This window comes from Phalacrocorax carbo, chromosome 2 (assembly GCF_963921805.1).
Source record: "Phalacrocorax carbo chromosome 2, bPhaCar2.1, whole genome shotgun sequence".
Classification (NCBI taxonomy): domain Eukaryota; kingdom Metazoa; phylum Chordata; class Aves; order Suliformes; family Phalacrocoracidae; genus Phalacrocorax; species Phalacrocorax carbo.
The window spans coordinates 52,796,837-52,823,547 of record NC_087514.1 but is presented as its reverse complement, the minus strand read 5'-3'; the positions used below and the strand labels follow the sequence as shown (position 1 = coordinate 52,823,547).

The window sequence follows — 26,711 nt, the reverse complement described above, 5'->3', positions numbered from 1 at the left end:
ATTTAAAAGGGAAAGCTGAAATAAAGAAATCAGCAGTTGGATTTAAATTAGGACCTATTAATAGGAGATCTTACTCTCCCCATGAGTTTGCATTGTATAAATATTGACAGGGAGGGGCAGTTGTTCAGTTAGTTAAAGCCAATTCTTTACAAGATTTTGAGTATCAGAATAGACTTTGACCTGTGGTCCAGTTAGAAGCTGGTACTGATCCTGTACTGGTTCTACCCTAGCAACATGGATAGCTATCTGGACTGAGCAACTGCTGCTTGTCTACATAGTCTGCAGTCCACTGTAACTAGAGATGCACCACAGCATGTTATACTTTGCTGATATTGTCTGAATATCCATCAACACTGAAAGACCCAAGGAGAAACCTGACTAGAGATTACACTACAGGAGATCCAATTGTCTCAACAGAGCAAAACACTATCGACAACAAGAGCTCCAAACCACTTTTCTTCACAAAGATCAAGTTTCAGCTCCTGTTCAACCACTGTTAATCCAGGTGTTTGTCTCAGCAGACTACCAAGAAAGGTAAAAGATGGTATTATTTGCATTTGTTTTAAATGAGCTATAACTGGGTGTTGTCTGCATAGTGCTTAGTTTTACCAATATTGTCTCATCATCCTTCTGGCTTTACTGATGCTTGAACGACTGGACAAATCAAGGCAAAGACAGAATAGCTTTCACTCATTCTCTAATTTTGTTGTCAAAGAAGGAAATTCAGTTTTTCAGTTTCTCCGTTTGGAACTGCAACTTCTTGATGACAAAGGAGTGTCGATAAATAGCATCAAGCAACATCCATAAAAAACCCAGAAGTTTTTAATTACATGTTTTGGGACCTCTCAAATTCAAGATAAACATCCTGTATCAAGACAAACAGTATTCCTTAGTAAGAGACCTAAAAAAGCTTTTTATTTTTATGTAGCACTAAAGTATGCCTTAGGGAATTCTGCTAACAGCAACTGTGAGACTACCAATATTGTCTGCTCATAGTGCTTCTAAATATTTATTAAGCTTTCAATGAGTGGCTCCTGAAGCTATCAGTGCCCTTAAAGTCAAAGATTTACAGACCAACAGGTTGATTTTCAATTTGTCCAACAAACAAATTCCAGGTGTTTCCCTCTTCCTTCCCACCACCATCAAAAAACTAAAACACTCTGCAGTTGCCAGGGAAAACAATGTTGTTTACAAATATTTTTACTTGGTAAGAGCATTTATTAACTACTACACCATTTTGGTTGGCTTTTTTTATTCCTCTTGTTGAAGTGTGTCTTAGCATCAACTTTCTATTACCATTCTTTATTAAAACTTTTTATAGGAGAAAAATAATTATGTTCCTACAGCCTCTAGTTTTATGAGCAGAAGAACTGGCTAAGTTAACTCTTATTCCTGTATAAAACCTACCATACACTGTGAATCAAATGCTAACATTTGACAGTCCCACCATCTCTATTATTAACTTGCAATGGGCTTACATAATATTAAAAATGTCTTCTAAGAGGTGTAACCTGAGAGTCTACCAAGTTGGTGCATTTCCAAAACTAACTTAGAATTGCATTTTACCTTTGATTAACATATCAAGTTACATATTTTATTGTTAATTTCACATCAACCTGTATCTTTCATAATTCTTAGTGATGAGCAGGTAATATTCACATGCAATTATAATCAGTTTTGCATATAAAGCTTGGATACTGTAACTTGAAGACACAGAATTATATTTCTAGGTCAGACAGAAGTCTTATTTTAGATCTAACTACAGAATCATTTGGGTTGAAAGGGACCTCTAAAGATCATCTAGTTCCAACCCCCCTGCCATGAACAGGGACATCTTTCACTAGATCATGTTGCTAAAAGCCCGAGCCAACCTGGCCCAGAACACTTCCAGGGATGGGGCATCCACCACCTCTCTGGGCAACCTGTTCCAGTGCCTCACCACCATCATAGTAAGGAAAGCTTCCTCCTTACATCCAGCCTAAACCTATTCTCTTTCAATTTAAATCCATTGCCCCTTGTCCTGTCTCTACAGGCCCTGGTAAAAACTCTCTGTCAGAAGAGAAAGATTCAGATATTCTCTCAGAATATCCCCAAGTCCTCCTCCACAGGGCTGCTCTCAATCCATTCAACACCCAGGCCATACTGATAATGGGGATTGCCCCAACCCAAGCGCCAGACCTTGCACCTGGATCTAAAGAATGGTAGAAACATGTCCAAGGAGATGAACTTTGAACTCCCTCCAGACAACTTCCAGCATTCTGAAGCTGGCAATCTCCAAGTGTTCAAATTCTGCTTTTCTATGCATGAGCTTCATTAGCAAATGAGTAAGCTTCTCAGATACTGAGTGCTAGCATTTTAGCACTCAGATTCCAAAAGCATAGTTAATGTGGTTTCAGTGAAGGTGAGTTTTGACAGCAATTTTAATAGGTAAGAACTTCTGAAGTAAAGGTACTTTGAGTTATATTGGTTTTATTGTTTTTATTTACCAAATCCCTAACCACAAGGTCTTCAGAAGTGCTTTCTAACAAGTAAAGCAGAAGGGGAAAAAAATGTCTAGTGGCAATAATTCATCTAGCCGAATATGAAATAGACCTAGGAAAAAACAGGTGAATCACACTCTGTACCTGTGTATTTTTGGTGCAACAAAACAAATGGAAACCTCTTGAGACTAGATAAAACAAGTCTGTCATATGCAGTGTTTACTGTTGTCAGTTAATTTGAAGCCAAACTGCTGAACAAGTGAAACATATGACATCTTTGAAGATTAAGACGATCAAAAGTCTGAAGTTTTAAAAAGCAACTACTGAAGTAATTGACTAAGTACCTGGATAATTGAGTTACTCAAGTGTCTACATAAAACATGACAAGACTCATTGTAAGCTAGTGTCAGAGGAGAGAGAGCTCCAAAAACCATTTTCAAGAAAATTTCCTAGTTATTTTTGAATCAAAAGCATAGGCAGCTTCAGGTCAGGATGTCCCCCATCCATTCACTCACTACACCCCCCCCCCCCACTCTCCAAAAAAAAATGGAGGGTCATGAACCCCAAGGACTGAGTAAGAAACACAGAGGAATAAGAAGCCTGTTTTTATTCCAAAATTGTTGTAGAAGTATGCTCATTGACTGCTTCTTTCCACTGCTTAATTTCATTAATTAGACACTAAGCTCACATTAATAGCTAGTTACTTACATTGCCTTTGGCTCTACTTAGCACACCTATGGTATTCACCAGTATCTGATCACTGCACACCCTAGAGTGTGACTACCCATCTACCACAGCCTTCACGGTCTTGCTAGGTCTTTTCAGGACTGTAGGACTCCTAGTACTTGGTATTTTGAGAAAATGCACTACAATATGCTGTGGCACAGCTTTGCACAGATTTTAGGCTTTGGCACTCTCATGGCTCATCAGAAAAGACGGCCTACCTATGATTTCCTAGCCTAGTACTAAATCAAGTGCATGGAAGCCCCAAACAAACAACAAATTTAGTTACAGACAGTTGCAACTTCGTCAGTTTTCTTACTCTGTTTTTATCACAGTTGCATAAAAGAAAATGGGAAAAATAAACATCTCTCTCCTGCACCTCAGTTTATGAATTTCCTTCCTGCAGCAAGTAAACTGAAGTTATATAGTCCTCAGTGTGTCTTTTCCGTCCGCTCTTTTGTCAGCACTCTTCTCCCACACCTTCCTGAAACAGTAACATGCCTTCCTCTCTATCATCCCTCCCCCCCATCTTCTTTTTCTTAGTGTTCTCATACTACTTCACATATAAATTCAGAATCTTCCTAGCATACAGAATCCAGCTTATGGCATTTACAAAACCCCAAATGATTTAAAGGTTATTCCATACCTGCCTTTCAGTCTACAGAGGCTACAAACTGAAGGGGAAGAAAAGTAAGAATAGAAGCAAAATGAATTAAAGCTAAAGAAAATAAAAACATAATAAGAGAAGCTAAGGATATTGCTGAAACTTTTCTTCGCACAGCCAAAAAACAAATGTGTTTCTGGAAACTAAAGGAACTCCCAACATTTTAAGCCTACAGGTACAGAACATCACATGCTGAATTTGAAGTCTGTGCATCAGTTATTCATATATTACCACTCAGATACATGGTTAGCTAACACCTTTGCTCAGGAAAAGTGAAAATTATAAATAACGTCAATTCACAACTTTAATCAAAGGGAAAAAAGGTTTTATATTTAAAAGGTTTTACAAAAAAGTTTTGGGTTTTTTGGTATGGAGTCTAACCACAAAAACTGTTTTATTTTCCTTTTAACTGTACCAGGCCTAGAGGTTGTCAAGTTTCCCTCTTTAACCAGGGACTAAGAGTAAGGGAGTGGGGTGTTCATCTTGGAAGATATTTTAAGTGCAGATCAACTTCACCAAAGAATTTCTTCCTTAAAAACATATCCACATAGATTACAATGGATTTGATATATCACTAGTACCTTGGGCCAAAAGTGATGCTCATAGTGTGAATCATCACACTAAGAACTGGTGTAAAACATTTAAACTCTTTAGAAAGGATTAGGATACTCAAATTCTATACAAAAGAGTCCAAGAACCAACTTAGGTTGAGAGAGATGAAACAAAGTAAAAATCCAGCCAGCAGAAAGATTGATACAGTGACCAAACACATGTGAAGTTAACCTACCAGTTGATTTCTTCAGAAGAAACACTTTCTTTATTAATTGGTATTAGTTTAAAAGAACAGTATCTGTAACTAGGGCTAGCTTAAGCAGAAAAAAAAAAAGGCACAACATAATTCTGATGACTATACCGTAAGAACCTGCCTTTAAAAGAATACACAAAGGTATGACCAAAAACCTGCAAAAATTTCTAAAAACATTGTCACTTCAAAGGACATTCTTAAGATCAAAGATGCAAACACATGTTCTAAAACTTTAGACAAGCATGACAAGAAGCATCCCAACAAGTTCATTCCCAAATTGACTACAGTTTAGCTCCAAATCACAATTAACGGAAATGGTAAAAATCCTTAAACTGAATAAAAGGCAAAGGAATACAGTTAAAGATACTATCAGCTGCATGTTTGATACCCGCAACCTCCTTACTATTACTGGAAGGTCCCCATGGTATGGCCACCATTTAAGCACACACTAGCAAACTGAGTCACAGTTAAAACTCTGGACTCTTAATTGGATCTATATTCTTGACAACTATCAATAGAAGCTGGATGTCAACACGTCAGATTTGACAGCAGTCTTGCGTTATGAAAACTGACGCAGTATATCCTAAGCATCAGAACTCTTCTCATTAGCTGTGGTTCTAAGATGACAGATATGTAAGCTAGATCAAAAGATGGAAGTTAACTGGAAGATGCAGTGCTGCCTTCCCTTGTGGCAGGAACATCCACAAGGCTCTGCTTTTATCCAGGGATGTAGGTTTGACTTGACAACAGAATCACAGAATGGTAGGGTTTGGAAGGGACCTCTGGAAATCATTTTGTCCAACCCCCCTGCTTGAGCAGGTACACCTACAGCAGGGGGTTCAGGACTGCGTCCAGAAGTTCACAAATCAGGAATACACAATAAACAGAGTACACAATATCATGAACTTGTACAGATTCTTTCATTATATTATTTTCACCTCTCCACTGCCATGCTCAAGTGAGCCTTCTGTCAAGAGCCATGCAGCAGAAGATGAAGAATGAGTATTAAGAACTATCTCCGCCCCCACACCGCCCCTCCCCCCAACCCCAAATGTCAGAGTTCATACTAGGAACAAATTCAATTAACTTTTTCTCCTCTCTGAGAACAGAGAGCCAGAAAAAAAAGACACAAAAAAACTTATCACTTGCTACAAAGAGTAGAAATTCTTCAGCATAAAAGCACAAATTACAACTTGCTACTATTTAAGGGCATCTCTAGGCATATCCAAGTACCCAGCTACATCCCAAACAAATTGTCTGGACTTGGCATACACTTTGTTGAGGTACTTTCTATACTCAGAACTAAAATACCACCCACTTTTGTCAAGCAACTACCAAATGCTGTTGGTTTTATGTCAGGAAGTGTCATGGTTTTCTTATCACGCAATCGTAAGACTGATAGCACTGGTGAGATCCATTGAACCATCAGCGATGATCAAGTAGGGAAACAACAAGCACGCAGCCCTCTAATTCCAGACCTAGCGCACCAACTAGTTTAAAATGCATTTAAACCCCTGCCATGACTACTTCCCCACCTGTAAGGGCGTATCAATCGTAGAGCTGTGTTTTGCACCTCATTAGTTAGCATGTGCAAAACGCCTATGCTGAACAGGCTGAAGTCAGTGCTGCAGTGCTTAACCACAAGGTCAGAGGACCTCAGTCTTAAAATTTTAAGAAAAAAAAAAAAAGAAAGAAAAAGCTGCTGAAGAGGGAATCGGTGTATTGAAGCCATTTACAGTCTCCTGCTCACACACAGGAGCGGCACTCAGGAATCGCGCCTCTGTACAAAGCGTCCGCTGCCCCCGATGACAGCGGGTGAAGGACAGAGAGGTGCGTGAAGCGTCAGAGGTGACAAGCCCGAGGCAGGGCCGGGCGGGCTCCTCCTCGGGACGAAAGCCGCCCTCCCCGCACGGAGGCATTCCCGCACCCTCCTCAGCTCTACGCCGGGTAAACAAAACACCGGCGCGGAGTTAAGCAGGGTGGTGACTCAGCCGGGAGTGCGAGATTCGGTCCCACAGGGTAAGAAATTCGGGGAGAGGGGACCGGGGGCCCATCGGCGCTCCCTACTCACCAGCAAACAGTCCACGTTCACTTCGGATTTGGGGTCCTTTAAAGTCACGTCGATTTTTTCAAACCGAGATTCAAAACTTTCTCCCGTCGACATGTTTCCAGAGATAAAAAGTTTCCCTTATTCCAGAGCAAAGGAAGGTTAAAAAATATCGAAAAAGTAAAAAAAAAATAAAACCAGGAACAAGCGAGCACAAAAGAGAAACCACACAGCCTATACCAGGCTGAGGAGCGCTTCCTGCAAAATCCCTTCAATCACAGAAGTCTCTGAGGCAAGTCCCCCACGCTGCCCCGCCAAGGGGAGAGAAATCCGAAGGAGCGTGCCTTGGAGTCCGCGGCTGGGGGGGTTTGGGGGGGGGGGGGGGGGCAGGAGACTGCTTCTCCCCCCTCCTCCACGCACGCACGCACTTTCCTGGGCTGCTCAGAGCTCCCCAGCAGCAGGTTTCCTCTCCCTCCCTCCTCTACTCGGGCCCCAGCGTCTCAACAACCGCATTTTCCCAGCCGGGGAAGCCGTCCTGGGAGCCAGCGTAGCGGTTCCTCCTCCTCCTCACCCTGCAGGAGCGACGACGGGTCGGTGCCAGGTTCCGAAGTGCAGCTTTCTTTCCGGAAAACCAGAAGAAAAAGCAACAACAACACAAAAACAAACAATAAAAAATGCAGAAGCCTGCCTGCACACCAAAAAGGCAAAAATAATAACAGTAAGACGAAAAACCCTGTAGGAAAATCCTCTCGGCGGCGTGCCTCAGCGCCGCGGGGTTGGTCCTTCCATGGGCACAGAATGAGGGAGCCCGGGGCGGGCCGGGGGCAGAGGCGGCCCCTCTCCTCGGAGGTGCCCTGCCTGCTCCGGGAGAGCAGGCAGCGCGGGGCTGCCAGCTGCGAACACAGGCCGCCCCGGCCCCTGCTGCGAGTGCCCCCCGCCGGCAGGGGACGGGTGGCTTCAACGGCGGAGCGACGGCAACAGCATCTTTCTTCCTCTCTCCTCCTCCTCCTCGCTGCCTCCCGCCTCTGCCAACGCCGGCTTCACTCCCCCCCCCCCCCCAACACACACACCCCGCTCTTCCGCCTCACGTACGGAACGGCAACCCGGATCCACCCGAGGTTGAAGCGTGAGAGGGAGGAGGGAAGGAGGTGGCTTATAGGGAAGGGAGAGCGCACGGTCCGGCCGCGGCGGCTGTGAGGAAACCTGCGAGAGAAGCCAACATGTCCGCCTTCCTGTTTGAACAGTCGGGGTGGGGGGGGGGCGGTGGGGAACAGAGACGCCAGGGCGCATGCGCGGAGGGAACGACTCCGGCATAAGGAAGGAGGCAGAAGGTATGTGCGCGAGGCGGGAGCGCGCGGCCGTTGCTGGTCTCCCTCACTCCCGCCCCTCCCTTTTACGCGCCGCCGCTCAACGGTCGCAGGGGGTGCGCGCGGGGGCGCGCGCGTGACCTGGATGAGGAAAGAGCAGGAGGGGCTGAAGCGGCGGCAGGATGCGGGGGGGAAGGGTTTGACAGACCGGCAGCCCCCCTCCTCCCCCTGTCTCTCGGTGCCCTCACGGCGGTGCCGGCGGGCGGAGGCGTGCACCGAGCTGAGGGGCCGGCGGGCACCACCCCGCCGCCCGGCATGGGAAAACGGCCGTTCCAGTCAGGGGTCGGGCAGCGCGGCGGCGTGCCGGCGGAGGACGTTGCTGCCCCGGCTCCCTGAAGGGCCCCTCAGAGCTGCCCGCTCCATCCTCTGCGGGGAAACTCCGCTGTGCCGTCAGGCGGGCGAGCTGTTGCACAGCACGGGCCTGCACTGGCTGCTGGGAGCGCGCAGGTGCCCGCTCGCCTGTGAGGGTCACCCAGTTCAGGGGTCTTCATGCTCAGAGGTCTTCACAAGCCGGGGCAGCCGGCCCTGGGTGGCCCTGCCCGAGCAGGGGGCCTGGAGAAGTTGACCTCCAGAGGTCCCTTCCAGCCGAAGCCGCTCTACGATCCTGTGTGCTTGTGGAAGGAGAGGCCACCTTCCGCAGCACCAGAAAGTCCAGAGCATTCCAATTTGTGCCCTGACAAGAGCCGTATGCAAGGCAGCATGCCTAACTCCAAACGAGTGGAGAGATACAGCATTAAGCATGTAACCCATGCAGTGTGTCTTGGTGTTTCCAGTTTAAACTCTACTCTCAGACTCCAGCAGGGACCTTTTCTTTGAATAAGGAAACTCCAATAATGATTTCAAATATTGGACAGAGGCTGCAGTACTGGTTCAGTTCTTTGACTTCCACTGCAGTTCCAGAATTGGCAATGGCATTTTTACAAAGATTGCTAAAAATTTTGTGGAAAACGTCAAGTCATTAATATCTGGTCACTGAACAGTTGCCAGTAGCAAACGCGAATCACTAGCACTATGAGTTATTTTCAAAGTCATGGTTAAGAAACAAATGTTCTATAGCCAAGTGCTAGGTCATTTGAGCTGTTCCATCATGGATATTCACTACTTGCTTTATTCAGAGACAAAAAGAAACAGCATTCTACATTTTACTTTCTCTAATCTGTGGCTGCCTGCATCTTTTGTTTTTGTTTTCTAATGAGAAGTATGTACAGTTAAAGCAAAAATACATGCTACAACAATGTTGCACTCATGTTTACTTTCACTCGTTTTGTGCTGGCTATTACCACAGCCCTTTGATTCGGAGGGTTTGGTCGCTCTTGGAAATGCAGATGTTCCATTTCAGCAACCACAGTGCAAAGAGAACAGATCGCGTACTCCGCAAGCTACAAGGTGTAGGTTTGGGATCATTTCAGATGTGATGCAGCAAATAATTCCTAAACTACGAAGAAAATGTTTCTTACGGTCATCATGCTAAACAAGATAAAAGCCATCATATTACAGATACCGAGCCTAATTCACAGCGCTCTTGGGCACCTGATTTAGGCATTAAAAAATAATGCGGGGATGATGCCAGGCCTCAGCAGTGTCATTGGAAGCACCTCGCTGTAAAGAATGCACAATTCATGAGGCCCGTAATAGAGTAAGGAAGAGGAACCCTGAAGTGACAGTCCTGTGGTAAGGGAAGCTGCTGTGTTTGTGTGCAGTGGCCTGCAAACTCTGTGTGTTTCAAACACGCCTGTCAGACTGGGCTTTTCTCACAACTATGGTGGAGTAAGAGTGCTTGTCTGTCTGTCTCAAATAGCACTGAATTTGTGTAGGAGGTACTTCACCCAGCTGTCTAGGAAACTGAGCACTGCTTTGAAAATGTAAAAGGGAGGCTTTGGCTGCAAAGAGCAAAAAGGAAAATAAATTTTAATTTTAAAAGCAAGTACGGGTTAAGTCTCTGGTGTGACAGAGTGCTCACGTTGTAGCTCAAGAGTGTAATGTAATAGCTTTTAACTCAGTGAACGCTCATTCATGTGCTGATCTTGAAGCACATTTTCATGAACTTCAGATTATTCTGTCTCTGTGATTAGGAACTTGTGTATTTCTAGAAATCGTATGAAGTTCCATTTTATGTAGGCAATCATCATGCATTGAACACAATATTTAATTTGTTTTTTCCTTCCTGGTAACAAATAAAAATGGGTAATTTCTTCTTCCTGTATTTGTTGTGTCACATACTTTGGAGTTAGCTAGCTTTTTTTGAGTGAAATGTAAATTAAAACACTGAGCTGATCAATCACGCAAGCCTGAAGGATCGTTTTTTCTCTTCAAAAGCATGTAGTCCCTAATTCTTGAAGGTGACTCTATTGAAGCTCATGTCCATGCTTAGGAAACAAGCTAATTGGTAGTCCTTAATAAAACAGAAACCGTAGTCCTCATATCCGCATTGTCTGGCTTATTTTATAAGATACTTAAATGCTTTTGCTTTTAGTGTGATACAAATAGCATGAATTGACACTGACAAGAACTGATTGCAATTTCCTATTAAATGCAGAAAATCAGTAAACTAGAGAAGTACTACATTCACTTCCTCTAAAAGATTATACCGTACTTATAAAAAGTACAAGTGATAGCATTTCTCACGTAGATAGTATTCTTGTACATGAAAGTAATAAGACTGTGCGTCATAAAAGGTTTCAGCAGTGCCCATTTCAGGAAATGAGCAAACAGCAAGAACGCAAGCGCAGTGGAATACTCCACAAGTATTAGCTGGGCCCTCTCTGAGCAGGTAGTTACCCTCATCCCCTCATGAAAAAGCTAAGAAAGATTAAGTGAAAATAGCTTGTAATAAAGGCAAAGGCCATCTAGATTTTTTTAGGTCACCAAGTGTGCATCTTTAGAAGGCCCACACTCTCAAAATGAGAGAAAAGCCTAGGATACAAGGGTTTCTGATGTAACAACTAACTTCAGAAGAGTTACACAAGGCAGAAATTAGACTATATCCTGTTCACCATATTAGGCCAAGTTAGTAATGCATGATCTACCTTCACATTCAACTTCCTATTTAGTCAACATGAAACCTTCAGCAGCTAAATCATGTTATGTTAAGCCTGCCTTTAAAGGTCCGCCGCCCTCCCTCCTTGTTTGCTGTACAAAACTGGCTCGGATTTGCCTCCACTCTAGTCCTCTGGATGCTTAATAGCACATGCCAGTGTTGCTCAGAGCTCTGAGATGAAGGCTGTGGTCAACAAATCCAGTCCTCAGGCAGAACGTTTATCATTTCTAAAGCTTGTCTGGTGCAAGAGAAAGGCCGTTTGCAGTAGCTCCCTACTTCAGGCAAGGTTAGGTGGTGAATGCTGGTGGCTGTAGGTGGCTGATTTAAAGCCACAGTCACACCATTGTGCACCACAGTGCAGCCCCCTCACCTCCCTTGGGGGCTCAGCTATGCACCAAAAAAACTCCTCAAGGACTTACAGACTGTAAGCTTGACGTTCAAGGTGCTCTGAGTAGTGAACACATTAAAATGCTCTACCAATAGGAGAGAGAAAGCAAAGACATGTGACACGTTAGTCATATTTACTACACTGAGAAAAGTCATGTTGGTTCTTCCAGGATGAAACAAAATGTAGGAACACGAATAGAACAGAAATGGAATAGACTAGAAATGACCTAGGCAATACATTATTGCTAGCATGATAAGACAAATTTGGATATAATTGATCAAAAGAGAATTTGGCATGTATATACGCAACAGAAGTATTACCTTTCAAACATCTGTAGATGTTGGAACAGTGCAACATGTATATACACATACATAAATGTCTGGTTTTCCTGCTTGTCACTAGCTTAAATAGGGATTCGAGGCTCCTGGCATATGACCTTGCATATTCCAGTGTATCCCAGCTTCCTGACAAAGGGCAGCCCTGGAACCCTGGGGAGAAACTGCTCCTGCTGCCTGCGCATGGGGACCGATGAATACAAAATCGGGCACCCGGGTCGTTGTTTAATTTTCTTGAAAGAGCAAGAAATAGGAAAAAAGATAAAACAACAACAAATAATAATAATAATTAAAAAAAAAAAAACAAACCACAACAAAACCCCCCACCTTTTGGAACTTCTGCAACGGCTCCATTTGATGGAGAGGGTCGGGTCTGAAAACAATCTGTTGCAAGGGAGGAAGTAAACTGGATGGGATTGTCTGTTCCAGTGCAAACACAGATGCATTTGCTGCCAGCGGACAAGGGCATGGTTGTATAAACAGTGGAGTGTAGGCACTCCCAAAGTAACTTTTGCTGTATCTGGAAAGGAGGGGAGCTGTGAGCCCAGAGGTAGATAGCAATCCACAGGATAAATATCTGGTCACCATATGGCTCAGGCCAACATCAACAACAAAGGCGTATACAGTGCAGGCTCCCTTTGCTTTTATGCTTTAAAAGTGCAGAAAAAGAGCCTGTGACCAATGTGTGGCAAAAGCTCACAAAGTGATTTTAAATAAAACCAAAAAAAATTCCCCTGGAACGCTGAAAGCTCCATACCTCAGTAAGGACAATTTCCATGGCAAATACTGTTTTCCCACTGAAGCCACTTGGTGGGTGCAGAAAATGTTAAGATGCCAGAAATTCTTCTTTTACCCTGGGAAAAGGCTTTTTATTTTCACTATCCTGGAGCTTAAAAATGGCCCAAGTACTTCTTGCTGGAAATCTTCAAAACCCAAACAAACTCAAGTCTAAGTCAAAGAAAAACCATGGAAAAATTTAGCCTGAAAAAATGAAGGCTTCAGAAAGTTAGGGCTACGTTAAAGCAGAAGCTAAAAATTAATCTCCTGTAGAGTATCATCTATCAGGATGTAAAACAGCAGGGAATCATTTGTGTCCTTTTATTTCCATTACGAGTGATTACCATCATTATAGACCTCTCTGTAGATTAAGCTATCGTGAATCTGACTTTCTACTATGTTATTAATTTGTTAGCTATGAATCACCTACAAGAGTAAGAATTTTTCTTCTTATTCCTCCAGTTCTTAACCCTAAGTGCTCTCTCCCAGAGCAAATTTCTCCCACCCCACCTTACTCCTACTTCCCCCACATACACATACCACATTTCCTGTGGTTGGATTAGTTTTGCAGTCCTTGCTCAAACAGTTATTCTTATGAAGACAAAAGTAAAAGTAAACTGGGCTGAGTTTAAAAGTAAACTAGTGTTGATTCTCCTGGCTTTGGTTTTATGTATGTTGTCCTAAATATCTACACTCCCTGTAAATGCTTTGCTCTGCTAAAGACTGTGTCAAATACATAAAAAGCCATGTTTTTTCTTGGGCCTGGGAAATATTTAACGGTTTCAGGCTTTAACAGATAATTAACTTCTAAATGGCACATTTCATAACTGGAATAAACAGAGCGGGCTTCATATGATCCTTCTCAGGGTAGAACCATGCAAGCTGCAGTTCTTGACACTCAGAGCGTAAAGTTTTATAACACAAGTAATAGACAACTTCTTTTATACTGTGAAGCTTGATAGGATTCTATATAGCTTGTGTCTTAAATTTAAGGTGCTCGAATGGCACTAAACAGGCAATTTTTAAAACCCATGAGTTTCGTAGGACTATCTTCCAGGTGTTAAAAAAATATTTTTAAATGTTTAGTCACCAACAAAGAATTCAAATTCATTGCAACTGCTGGAATCATAAATAAGTCAACTTAGTAATTTTTGGTGGCTTTTAATAGCTAAATAACAGAAGCGGAATTACTGATTTTGTTCCCACTCAGGATATTTTCAAATTCGATTAATCTCATACCACTAGACAATCGACTAACAGTTATTTTACACCAACTCTACCACTGTTGTTATATTTGTAGAGCTCTGCTACTCTTAGAGCACACTGGTAAGCTTTGAGAAAGTCTAATTTTAGAGGACAGAGAGGATTTAAATTTTATTTTTTATTATAATTCTGTTTGTATTTGGCCATAACAACCCAAAACCTAAAAATGGAAGTTTTATAGGTGTGATCAGAGACAGAAAACTGTGCGTATGTAAGTGTGAGCAAGCTCCTCCTCATGTCTAGAATCAAAGGGTTAATTTCTTTCTTCTCCTCTCCCTTCCCTCCTCAAAGATAAAAGACACTAAACTTCCTACTTCTCGTTGCAAAATGCTATGTGGGTCTGTTGGGTAATTCAACTCTTAATACTTGGAAGGTGGCAATTTTATATCATTTTGACCTCTTTATTATGCTGATTACTTCAAGTCAGTGGTGCTGCCTTGAACTGGTTCAAAATGGAAAAGTGGGCCCATAGACTCCTAATTTGATGAGAACAAAAATAGAATCGTAGAATCATTAAGGTTGGAAAAGAAGATCATCAAACCTGAAGATCAAATAACCTGACAAAGTGATGAACTAAAGGCCAGGAACGGGCTTCTTGCTGAGATCCATTTCAAAAGCGTGTTAGACCCGAAGTAATACCTTCTCAATGGAGAGTCTTTAGGCAGAGGGAAGAAAAGAGCTAACTCATCCTCCTTGTCCACAGAGTCAAATATAGCCCATCCACCAGGACTGGAAAGTGGCAGGATCATCCTGAACTGGCTATGAGGAAGCACTGGTGCCTGGCACAGGTGAGGAGAGCTTCCAGCATAGCCAATGGGGTAAGAAACTCTTTCTACAGCACGGAGCAGCATTTCAGCCCAGCAGAGAATCCAGCCCTGCAAATCCAGCACAGTCCATGCATAATGCAAAATCCACAGCAAACTCCGTTAGGGTTGTCACTAGACCTGATGATGAATTGTGGGATTTCCCTCTAGGTGCGTTGAGCCTGTGAGGTGGATGAGTGTGTGGATAAAAGGCATTATTATGAGCTTGGAAATATGGAGGAAGCAAGTCTAAAGAAAATAAGTTGCTTAGAAACACCGTAAAATATTTGTCTGAGCTTGGTTTTTTGTGTCTTACATTTCACCTGTAATCTCTTCTCCTTTCTGGAGTGACTGTCTCAGAGATATATTTTTTTTAAAGGGCAGAATTGCATTTAAAATCCTCTGTCCAAACCTTGTGCTGCGATCTCCTGAAAATTCATGTTTGCCCTTTCCTTCACAGCAGATTTGTAATGACACTCCTAATGTCTCATAGCACACCATAAGAATAGGGAGGCTGCACTGTAAAGCACTGGATTAAAAAAAGTACAATGTGATTGACTCACTCATGGCCTGTGGCCATACGAATGCTTGCAAAATTGCTTCCGGCCAATGTTCTAACACCTTTACCATAGAAACAAGAGGCAGCATGGCAAGCAGGGCTGTCCCTCAAGAGTTTCACAAAACGAAAACATAGCTGTGAAAATACATATGCAAAAGCAGGGTTTGTAAAGAGCTGCATTATTACACCTCTGCAATCACTTCTTTTTGTGTGCCAAACGTGGTGAAACTATGGAATAAAAATAATTCAGAACTAGAGTTAAGTGCTTTTAAACAAATTATTGCAACTACAAGTACTATGTCCAAATTATTATGGAGTTTTGGTGTGCTTTAATGAAAAATCATTTTGTTTACCTAATTTTATGTAGTTCCCAGCACTCCTTTGCAGTGGCCACACCATTATTTTATAATCCCACGAAGGCAGCAACATTATACTGCCTGCACTGTAAAATGCCCACAGCGACTCGGACCATGTCCGCACCACGCTGGCAGGCATGATGGCGTAATGCAGCTGGCTGAAGTCACAGCAGTTGCATCCTCTTACCCCAAGCCTGAGTTGCCTGCTAGCCCCAGACAAAAGCTTGTCCTTTTGCCTGCGCATGTGCCTGCAGAAAAGAGACGTACAACTCCACACCTCCAGACTTACCCGAGCTAGTTTCTATCCAGCTAGCTGAGGTACCCACAGAGGCAAAATCGGCCTCCGCTAACCATCATGGTACTTGCCCGGGCCCCGAAGCCCATGTTGGCGCAACACCGCGCAGCTGTTCTTCAGCCAGCTGGATTACGCCATCACATCTGCCAAGTGCAGCACAGACGTGGTCTGAATTGCTGTGGGCATTTTACAGTGCAGGCAGCACAGTGTTGCTACCTTCATATGTGTATAAAATGATGGCATGGCCATGCAAAGGAGCACTGGGAGCTACTTCAAATTGGATAAACAAAGGACTTTTTTTCACTGAAACAAAGCCGGACTCTGTAATAGTTTGGATATGGTACTTGTAGTGTCAGTAATCTGAATATAGGAATTGCAAATAGAAATCCATCTGATTATAAAAAATCATGCAATTACAACAGTCAATGGTCACTGATGTTATCTGCACGGGTAAATATGGCAAGAATGTCTTGTGGCCAATACTTCTACTATTTGATGACCACAAGATTATTTTTGGTTAGCTGTTACTATTTCCTTCTTGACTCATTCCTAAAAGGCACTGAAACATCACAGTCTTATCACTCAGACAGCAGTTACTGCAACCATCTTTAAAACAGTTTTGCAAACCTGCATGAAGAGCATCTCCTACCAGAAGGGTGTGCGCTCTGCATCTTGTCAACTCGAAGTTCCCCCGCTTTTGTTGATGTGAGCCATGCGATCCAGCCTTTCATTTGGGCTCGTTGAGACTGGACCAAGTCCAAGGGAGAGCCATCTGCACTGGAGGTAACGCCACACCATGGGAAAATGAGGAAAGAAACATCGGTCTTGGCAGTGGGGGAGAAGATCAACTATTAGCTGCCATTCTTCTCAGCTGGGTGGAGGTTTTAATCCCCCCACCCCCAGCAGCCAGCAGATCATTTCACAGCAGTCATTTTTATAGGGTCTGTGTGAATGTGGTGGGGTGCCTTGTACTTCTGAGCACATGCTTTGTTACTGTCTTTGTCATGTCCTGATCAGACTATTGCAAAAGCCCGTATGCAGACTCCCCAAAATGAGTCATGTCTGCCGGTATGGATGTCTGCAAGCCGTGTCTCTTTGCACAGAGGTGTGGAGCTGTGTGGGAAGTGTGGGAGAAGACCACTCTAGCACAGCACAACAGCATATTTATTAGAGAGAACACCTTAGTGGAACAGAGAGGGGCTAGCAGGTTGTCAATTAGCTTCCAGGTGAAATTTAATGAGTGCACTGTGACCCCCAAAGCCCTACATGCCAGACTGGCTGCCACAGGGGCTGCCCCCCTGTGGAATACATCCCCCCTTGTACCTGCAGAGAGTGCTCTGGAAGGGAATCCCCCAGAGGGTCTCGGGGTGCTGGAATGCAACCTGCTCCAGGTCCCCAGTACTTCTTTGCTTGTGGCATAGTCTGTTTTGTCAGGTTTTAGACCCCATCGCCCACAAGACTTTTCCTGTATGTTGAATCCTACACCGGGAGAAGCATTACTCATACATTGTTTCAAAACTGTGGTAAACTGGATGGTTTCTTGCTCCCATAGACATATGACTTCATCCTCTCTATCTTCCCAACTTCATGCACTAGCATGGCTAGATTTATGAGATGATCCTCTTTGCTTCAGAGGCAGATCCACACTGCCTTATCACCAGCTGAACAAGAATTCCTTCCTTATCACCCGTTAAGTGGAAGGATCAGTGTGTGTTGAAGTGGAGCAGCTACACGGTATCTCTTGGTTTCTACCTGTCAGTAAATTAACTGCATTCAGTTTCATTAACTTGCCTTTTCTTAATATGTTATTTCATTTATTGTTATTTAAACAAGAAAAAAAATTAGATGGTATGGCAAAATTCAAACCCTCTAAAGCATAGTAGGCTAATACAGTATTGTCTTGATATTGAACAAGTGAAAATATTTTCCAATCAAAAACTCCTGAGCTGCCCACACCACAGGTAACACGGCAATTTACTCAGGTTATTCAAGAAGAAGTTGTAATTAGCAGTGCGCTGTTAATTGCAGAAGCTCCCTGGTTTGCTGCTGTTGTCCATAAAGGATAAAAAAAATCTTAGGCAGCCCAGTCCATTTCAACCCTACAATTTACGCTCACTAAATTACTAGGACCGAATCTATATTCAGAAATTGTTCCATCCTATTCCGTGTGCTTCCTCATTCTGTTTCCTAGCATCTCTTTCCAAGCCTGAATTGGACAATTACCTTACGCACAGAAAATAAAATCGGTAAGACTTATCTTGATTTTTAAAATGTTTATTCTCCTGTCATTTGTCAAAACAAATTACAAAGCTACGGACAAACTTATACTGAGAAATGGTAATGCAACTTTACACATCTTTCACACTCAATAGCTGTTTCTAGTACTCTGCCTTTGTCCTTAGGATTTAATTAAATCTCTCACAGAAAACAGAATTTGCTAGTACTTGACCTCTGTTTTCAGAGCCCCAAAACACAAAAGGCATTTAGAATCAATGACAATGCACAAAACACAACTCACTCCACTTAGCACTCAGGGCAACACAATGCTCAGCCTTTATATGGAGAGACCCTGGGTTAAAAAAGGATTAAAATTAAGCCACTGTATTCTTTTCTAGGTCGTCTCCTGAAGAATCAGGACCTCTGCTTCAAGCTGATTACACATCATGCAGTCTGCCAGCACATGATGCCCAGCACTATCGCTCAAGTAATCTCTTTTTCTCATTACATAAACTATATTACCATCCACTCTTTATTTGCCTTCACTGGCTTCCTTCCTGTCTCTTAACTCCTCATTTCAAGCTCCTCATCCTCTGCCTAAACACCAAACATAATCTCCCCACTCCCATTTCTGCTCCCACTTCCCCTTCCTCCCAGCACGGCCGCCCACAGCCTGCTTTGCTCCAGCAGCCTCTCTACTTTTGTTTCTCAGCTGCTGTCTCCTGCATCCTTTTAGCAACCCTTTACAGCACTTACATCCCTTTCCTACGTGGCTTTTCACAGAGATACTTTACACTTTTTCTTTCTTTTCTCACACCAACTTCTTGCTGGTAGTTATTTTCTTCTTCACTTTGGCGTTAATGGAAGAGATTAGGTGGATTTATGATGAATAGTCACCAAAGAAAGAGTGAGTAAAATTTTAATTCTTGCAAAACGCATTGAAACACATCTAAAAATGCTCATCTAAAATGAAAACTGGTGGAAAGCTGATTAAGGGAAAGCATGATGTTTGGTGGCCTTCAACTGTATAGAAAAAGGTCACTGAATGAGAAGCTACAGTGAATAATTTTGCTTCTGGTCATGTTAACAAGGGATAGTAAGCCACACATTAAATGTATTCCTTGAATTAGGAGCAGTTTCAAGTCTGAAACTCTTCTTAGCCCTTGTAGGGAGGGCCATAGTTGGAGAAAGGTGTGCTCTTCCTATCACGCCTGCCAGCCAGGCCCGTAACATTTCCTCCTTCGTCATTTACCATCCGATGAGCCACAAGGAGCCCAATCACAGATTCTTTCCCACCCAGTGATGGGCTACACCTCTCCCTGCTCTTCATACAGCTGGGGAAAGCTCGTCTGCTTCCCTGAGCAAAAAAGTGTCTTTCTCGTGTCTTCCAGAGCAGTGTCACTTGGCACAGCTCGCAGCCCCAGGGTTCTGAGCCTGGCTTTTAGCTTAACCAGAACCTGGGCATTATCTTTTCTTTTAATTTGCTGTGGGAGTGGAAAAAGCCTCAAATACAAGCAAAATTATTTGAGGGAAATACTTGAAATAATATAAATTTTATTGTTACTGATGTATCTGTCACCAGTAACCTGCAGAAGGATCGTGAAAAAGGCATTTTCAGAACCCCCCTGTAATACTGCTCACAATTTATACTGCCAAGGGGCCTCCTCTGTTTATGGCTACTGGGATCCCTGGTTCTGGTTCATATGGTACAAGTCACATATTTTGAAGCCTTCCGTAGGAAAAGCAGGTGTACACAAATAATGAAAGCAAGGAAGACTGGGGGAGACACACTCCACAGTCAGGGTGGCACTGGTCCCATTTCTATCCTCCCTGTTGGCTAAATGGGAAAAGACTTTTTTTTTTTTCAGATCAGCTTATGCTCGTAGGTCATCTACACAAATGTACATTACATTTGTGTGCATTACACAAATTCCCATAATTTCTGCACTGAGTCCTAACTAAGGACTTGCTGTGGCCTTATGTGTGTGTGTATATTTATAGGGTGGAATCCACCTCTGCCTCTGCTGGGGCCTCTCCAGTGTCTGTGCTGGCAGGAGCTGCTGCGAGGCTGCGTGAATCACTAAGGTGTTCCCAATTTCTGCAGGCTGTTTCAGCAGCTGCCAGGCAAGTTGCAGTGCTACAACCCCCTGCCTCGGGGACTCTCTTTTGCTCGTGGCCCTCTGCCGGGCTCTGCACAAGCAGGGGCCTGATTCCGCAGACAGATGAAGGAGGGAAAGGCAGATGTTCTCCCAAAGGAAAAAAAAAGAAGCGCGAACTTGAGACACATCCTGTACCATGACTGCACATGCCTACAGCAAATGCTCCACGTTACTGTGCTACAGAAGCTGCCTCTCCAGGGCTTGCTTTTCCTTTGATTTTCCTATGACCAGAAATAGCAAATAATAAATTGGGAATCAAAACCTATACCCACCCCTGAAGCCCTCTGTGTTTATCAGAAACCAGTAAAAGGCTGGTTTTCTCCAGCATTTTTACAGTAATCTATTAAGCTATTTCCAGATTGCTTGAACCAAGAATAGCCAGAGAATGTCAAGTCCTCCAGTACATGGCTGTACCCTTCATTCCTCTGTGAGACACGATTCCAGGCAAGCATACAGGCCTCGACAGCTACATCAAATGTGCAGATCAAGAAACGTTATATCCAAGAGGTAGATAATTTCCCCCCTGCTGTGTCCAGAAACAGGCAATATTCTACAAGCCAGCTCCTCTGCTTCTTCCCATCACATACGCCAGTCACCCTTGTTTTCCTTATTCTGTCTTCGTCCAGAGTTTTGACCTCTGATTGACTTTGAAGTTTACATATGAGGAAAAACAGTCAGGCAGCTGCTAAAACAAGCGAGGAGAGATCAAACGGTTCCGAAAGAATTAAAAACAAACAACTTTTATCTTTTTCTTTTGTGTTTACCAATACATTAACAGATTCGGATAGATGGAGAGATACACAAACATGCTTACATATATTTAAATGATAACATTTAAAAAATTACTTTAAAAGAATATTATTTAGATTAGCGCAGCCGAACATTGAAGGATAAGGAAATTAGGAAAATTAGGAAATACCAGATTAAGATTGCTATGCTAATTCATTTCTGCCACTGGGTGTGATTATCCTGTGTTGTACGGAATGAGGCTTGCATCCTGTGGGAAAGTCTAAAATATGACTGTGTCATGGAAGGGTTTGTAAGAAAACATATGTGCATGGGGAGAGACAAAAAAAGATTACCCAGAAAGTCTGAAATCTGCTGTTTTCTAATATATCAGGAACCGGCGCTGTAGCTTAAATGACACTATTTTAATGACTGGGGCATAGGGAATCGGATGTCCTAGCTTGTTTTTCAGGAAGAAAAGAGCTAGAGGAGGGCAGCCCCCTGTGACATGGATGGAGAAAGGCAGATTCTTGCCATTTATTCAGTAACACAAGCTGTCATTGCAGGCATTTATTTCATCAACTTTGGAGTGAAGGTATGATGTCAGGCATAAGTAGGAGTTACTTGGTCCAGATCCTGGAGCTGGAAGACCAATTAGTAGAAATCAGGTTTTGTTTCATCTACTTTACTACACCCTCCTAACCCTCTTCTCTATTAAATCTGGTCCAGAAATTTAATCCTACTTTTGCTGTACAGTTTTTCCTAACGCTTCATTGCCTATTACTGTTTCAGTATCAGTGAGAACTCGGGTCTTTCAAACCTTAACGTTGTCCAATGACTATACTGGCAGACTGCCTTGACCTTTCCTGGAGAAACCAAGAGAAAAGCAGTGACAGTTCCCAGCAGTTGCAATTTCAGTGAATCTCACACAGAAATTCACAAAACACAGGAAAAATTTTGTCTCTGAGGGGAATGACTTTGACTTCCAAAGGCCCACCAAAAATAATAAAGACATTAAAATTCCCCAAAGATGTCAAATTTCCTAAATACCTAACAAAATATTTCTACAGATACTATACAAGTATGAATAATAATCAAAACCAGAATGCTTTTATAGACAGTAAAGCTCTACTTGCTTCCTTAGAAGTTTCCTTTTTTTGATTTAATAAGATTACCGTGGCCTGTATAATCTGAGATCTAAAGTGCTCCGTAACTTGGGACAGAGGCAAACCTGCCTGTGCGCTCTCCTGCCCCTTCATATTGCTTATACAGTTAATTTCCACAGTCAGCTAATTCAAATCTGCTTTCTTAAATGCTTAAATAGTGCTAAACTATAGGATGCAAATCCGACCAAATGACAACTCTCTGCTTGTCGTTTTGCCTCTCTGCCATGGAAAAGCCATTGTCTCTCATATAGGCCATAGTAAACTACGAAAAGGGCCAGTTTGGATAAATGGAAATATATTTTCCTGTGTTTTTTTTAATGCTGAATTTCACAGATAGTTAAGATAGACTTTGTAGAGCAGAGTATCACTATAAACAGAAGTAAAATTATCTTTTCAGTATTAGCGTCACAGCTGAAGCAGTTTGTGTACAGCTATCTTCTCCATCTATCCCTTGGGCTTAAAGGCAGTGAAAGAATTCCTAAAGAAGGGAAGGAAATAGCATTGGTCAAGATCAAATTGCAAGCATGCATAATTTGATGTACTAATGACTGTCCGCCAGATATCACTGCAGGAGACTCGCCAAGATGTTAATTGTCCCAAGGGCTGGAGTTTGATGCTTAACAAATCCTCAGTTTCGTTGTGGAATGAAAGTTATGACAGCTGCAAAGACTGCTTGTCTTAGTTGAATGTGCAGTAGTGAGTAGTATTGAGACAAATCCTGATTTTAAATTAAAATCTCCTCTGCTTGCAAGTGGTAGCTATTGGCAGGGTTGCTGCAGAGATAGGAAGTGTAACTCCATAGCTCCAAGGTTAACTTCGTGGCTTGAAATGAACTCACACTCTAGAGAAGCACATAATTTTGTGTAGCTCTTTCCACTTTTGAAAAAGTCAGGTTGTATCACAGAGACAGTCTCAGGTAGCACAGTGAACTTCTCCTTGTGTAGGACAACTCCAAGCTGTATTTCATGGTCTTTTCATGGAAGTCTGCAAGATCCAGACCTTGCATCTTGCAAGTTGCAAGATGTCGTTTGTCACCTCTCATCTCCAGACATAAGAGCCAACAAACGGAGAGGTTATTTCATTTACTGTTTTCTGAAGCAAAGAGGTTAGTCTACAGTCCATTAAAAAGACTTACCGTGAATAAAATATTCCTAAGCACAGAAGGCTCTTCTAATCTGACTTCTACTAAGCAAGCCTGCTATTCATCACCCCAGTGCTAAGCAGTGTACATAAAGAGAATAAATATTTCTCCATATAGGAGAGAATATTTTCTCACTTTGATAGCTAGGTCTTCATCCCAGATACTAAGAAAACTCTGGCTGCACTAATTGCTATCTGCATAGATCTGCTGCTGCTCATGGAGGGAGCAATAGCCTCATACCAGCCAAGTAATTTTTGTCCAGTTGGTGAATGACATGGCCTTTCTCTCTGATATTTCTCCTTTCCACCAGACTGAGAAGAATCCTCCTAAACATATGTTAAAACATCTGATTTGTTGTAGTTGTTACTGTGGAAATTGTAGACTTGGATTCTGCTTTTGGCTGAAGAAGGTTAGACTGCAGAGGGAATACTCGGAATTACCTGACAGCTATCACACATACGCTGGATTACTGAAGCATGTAGGTGATCGGCGTTTCCGATGGGCACCAGTAAAAGGTCAGGTCCTTTTCCTGTGATAATTTTAATTTCCTACCAATATTCTTCTGAAATAAAATTTGGTAGCAAATGTGCATCCACAGCCTATACCCATGATTGCTTCAGTTTCGTCTTTGTATAAAACTACACAGAAAAAAATGATCCAGGATGAGGTATGTGAATTACTTTCTTTGCTGAAGATACTGTTATCTTTGCTATGATATTCCTAGATAGAGTTCTTGGAAACAAATGTAAGATCAAATAACAATAAATAATGTTGAGGAAAATGAGGATATAAAAACAGAAGAATTACTGAGCTGCAGTGGTCAAAAGCTGAATCTTCATCGGGAAAACATCCAGATGCCTAAAAATAGTGTGCACTTCAAAGCTGTGTACATCTGTGTCGATGATGAGAAGCAACAGTCATGTCATGGCCATTCCATAATTGCTACTGGTTCCTGAAATCCTTGTATATCTCCAAAGGATGCTGTCCAGCAATCTCAGTTGATCAAACTGTTAAGCATTTTTCCCCAAAGCAAGAGAACCTGGCAGCAGCCTGGAGCTCAACCTAGAGTAGGCTGGATGAGTTGTGAGGTGGAGAGAGCAGCTGCTGATCCTGTTTTTCTTTCGATTGCTGCTTGCAAGGAGGTATTTATCCTGCTACACTTCACAGGCTGCTCCAACTTGCCATAAGGCTTTTCTTTCTGCAGCATTCAAAAGAGGCAGGACTGTAAATTGTCTTCTCTAATTACTCTGAATCACGTTAGCCTGCTGTATTTTGTGTAAGTGTACCCCATAGTGACCAAGGAGCTTGGGGTGGCTTTATCAAGCAGGCAGAGTTGCTGTGCCTGCCCTTCCTCGCATGCATGCATGGTCCTGCATGCAGCACCTCTTGAGGAGCATGTACCAGGAAGCAGCTTTACCCCCGGCGCCAGGTCAGCTCTTAGGGCCCCCCTGCTGCAATGCAGGAGAGGAAAACCCCACTCACCTGCCCTCCAGGGGATGTACAGCCAGCAGAAAAGGCAACTGGTGAGGAACCTACACAACAGGGAAGCCATCCTTTAAGGGAAAAGTCTCCCTGGACACTTGGAAACACTTTGTTTCTAAGTGCCAGGGAAAATACTGACATTTATCTTTGGTGCTGGTGCCAAGTTACATTTTGGCTTGCTCATTCTGAGGAACTTTCTGGCTTGGAGCGAGAAGAAAAAGAAAGCAGGTAGGCCACAAGGCTCCTTGCTGCCTTTTATTTTGCCCACCTCTGGGCTGCTGCCTTTTTCCTTACTCTGCAGCAATTCATGTGGGAGGGGGAAGAAGTGACTGCGGCAGCAAAGCATGGCAACACACAACAGAAACTGGAAACAATAACCTGCATATTGGGGCATGGTGACCAGCAACTCTGCCGGGAGCGAGGGATAATAGCCAGGGCACGGTAACCGACACTAACAGCTGGGAAAACTACTTGATGTGCTTCCAGGTTTGCTGGCCTGTCCTCTTACACCTTCCCGGCGAAAGGTGTGGAGCTGCTGCTTGCTGTCAGGCCCACCGTGCACCTCGAAAGAGTTTCTCTGTGCACTGAATACTTGCCTTTGGGAAGTGATGAATTTTGGTTTGCATAAATCGTTCATATTTCATTATTATAACTTACCCAATCATAAATTGCATTCATTATTTATTTTATTATTATAAGGCATTATGTAGTTTATGTAAATATATTTGATTCTCTAACTGATTTGGACTGCTGGCTTTGCTTTCCTAGGGAGGAAGGAACCTTGTTTTGGGAAAGGATATATCCACCCTCAGAGGAATCGCCAAAGGCTTGAGGCCCAAATGCTGTCCTCCTGCGCTGTACAAAGTGAGGAAGATACCATTGGTGATTATTCCCTTGGGCTGAACTGAGGATGAGCAACAAAATCTGAGGAACACGTCCTGAAAAGAGGTGAATTTGCCTGCTCTCCCGTCGCAGTCTCCTGTTTGCTTTCTCTTACAGAAGATGTTGGCTTGGGTCAGTTTATGTGTAGACAATCTTTTTCTGAAGGGAGCTTAGCCTGGGACACTGGGGTGGCTGAGAACAAATGCTGAGCAAGAACATTCACTGCTGTATTTTGAGAAAAATACTGTTTACCCCTTTCTCACTCATTTGCCTCTCCCGTTTCCCTGCTTTGTCACTGGAGGCGATGGCTGCCTGAGGCATGGGAGTACAAGCAGATCCCACAGCTGCTATGGCTGTCAGACCAGGAAGCGCACGCCAAGCCCCACAGAGTGGCCACCACACACCCAGGACCCTTGGAAATCTGCTGTCTTTGCTAGAGTGCCCTGTTACCATGCCCAGTGTACCCCTGCCCAAAGCCCCTTACACACATGGAGATGCCACTACAATGTCTGACCTTTTTCATCCACATACCCACCCTGACTAGGGCATTCTCTCATTTACTTCCAGGTGCCACTGCACAGCATGCTTATGCATAGACAGAACTGATCCCCTTCTTACCACCACCATGTCACTGCTTTGAGATATGAGCAGAGGACCCCTATGGATACCTGCAGAGGGAGGTCTCTAATGGTGGTTTCTGGTCCTAGCTGTGCTGGTGCCAGCACAAGTGCCCTTCATTCACGGGAAAGCAGGGAGGGAAGAGGCTCAGCAACTAGACCTGTAGCTGCCTGTGCTCAGAAATTCTATGGGGTTCAACTTTTGGCACTCAGACTTGCCTTTCTCTAGGAGTCTGGCCCCCTCCTGCTTGCCCACAGCTCCTTTTCAGTCTTGCTTGTCATCTTTGCAGGGGAGACAGAGTCTTGGTCCAACTAGTCCTGCTTAGGCTGAGTGAAGTGGCTTGGACTCTGGTTCATCAGGACTGGTTTCTGCATATCTGCAAGGTTCCTTACTCATCACAGACACCACCACCCATGGTGAA

General features: G+C 43.3%; 1 protein-coding gene and 1 long non-coding RNA gene across 3 annotated transcripts in view; one reads left to right on the top strand and one right to left on the bottom strand.

Annotated features, from left to right (window-relative positions):
• ROCK1 (Rho associated coiled-coil containing protein kinase 1) overlaps positions 1-6,885 on the bottom strand; it is an 89,337-nt gene extending 82,452 nt beyond the window's left edge. Inside the window, exon 1 of one of the 2 annotated variants that reach the window (XM_064442907.1) lies at positions 6,744-6,885. In XM_064442907.1, the coding sequence (XP_064298977.1) occupies positions 6,744-6,836 (93 nt within the window). In that variant the 5' untranslated portion in view covers positions 6,837-6,885. The remainder of the gene's footprint in view (positions 1-6,743) is intronic. The other variant, XM_064442908.1, reaches the window with a different exon arrangement.
• A 1,083-nt stretch (positions 6,886-7,968) lies between these two features.
• Positions 7,969-26,338, top strand: LOC135311937 (uncharacterized). Its single transcript, XR_010371494.1, has 6 exons — positions 7,969-8,050; positions 14,590-14,674; positions 18,515-18,603; positions 23,669-23,823; positions 25,559-25,738; positions 26,240-26,338. It is a non-coding gene; the product is annotated as an uncharacterized LOC135311937 (long non-coding RNA).
• Positions 26,339-26,711: the final 373 nt, after the last annotated feature.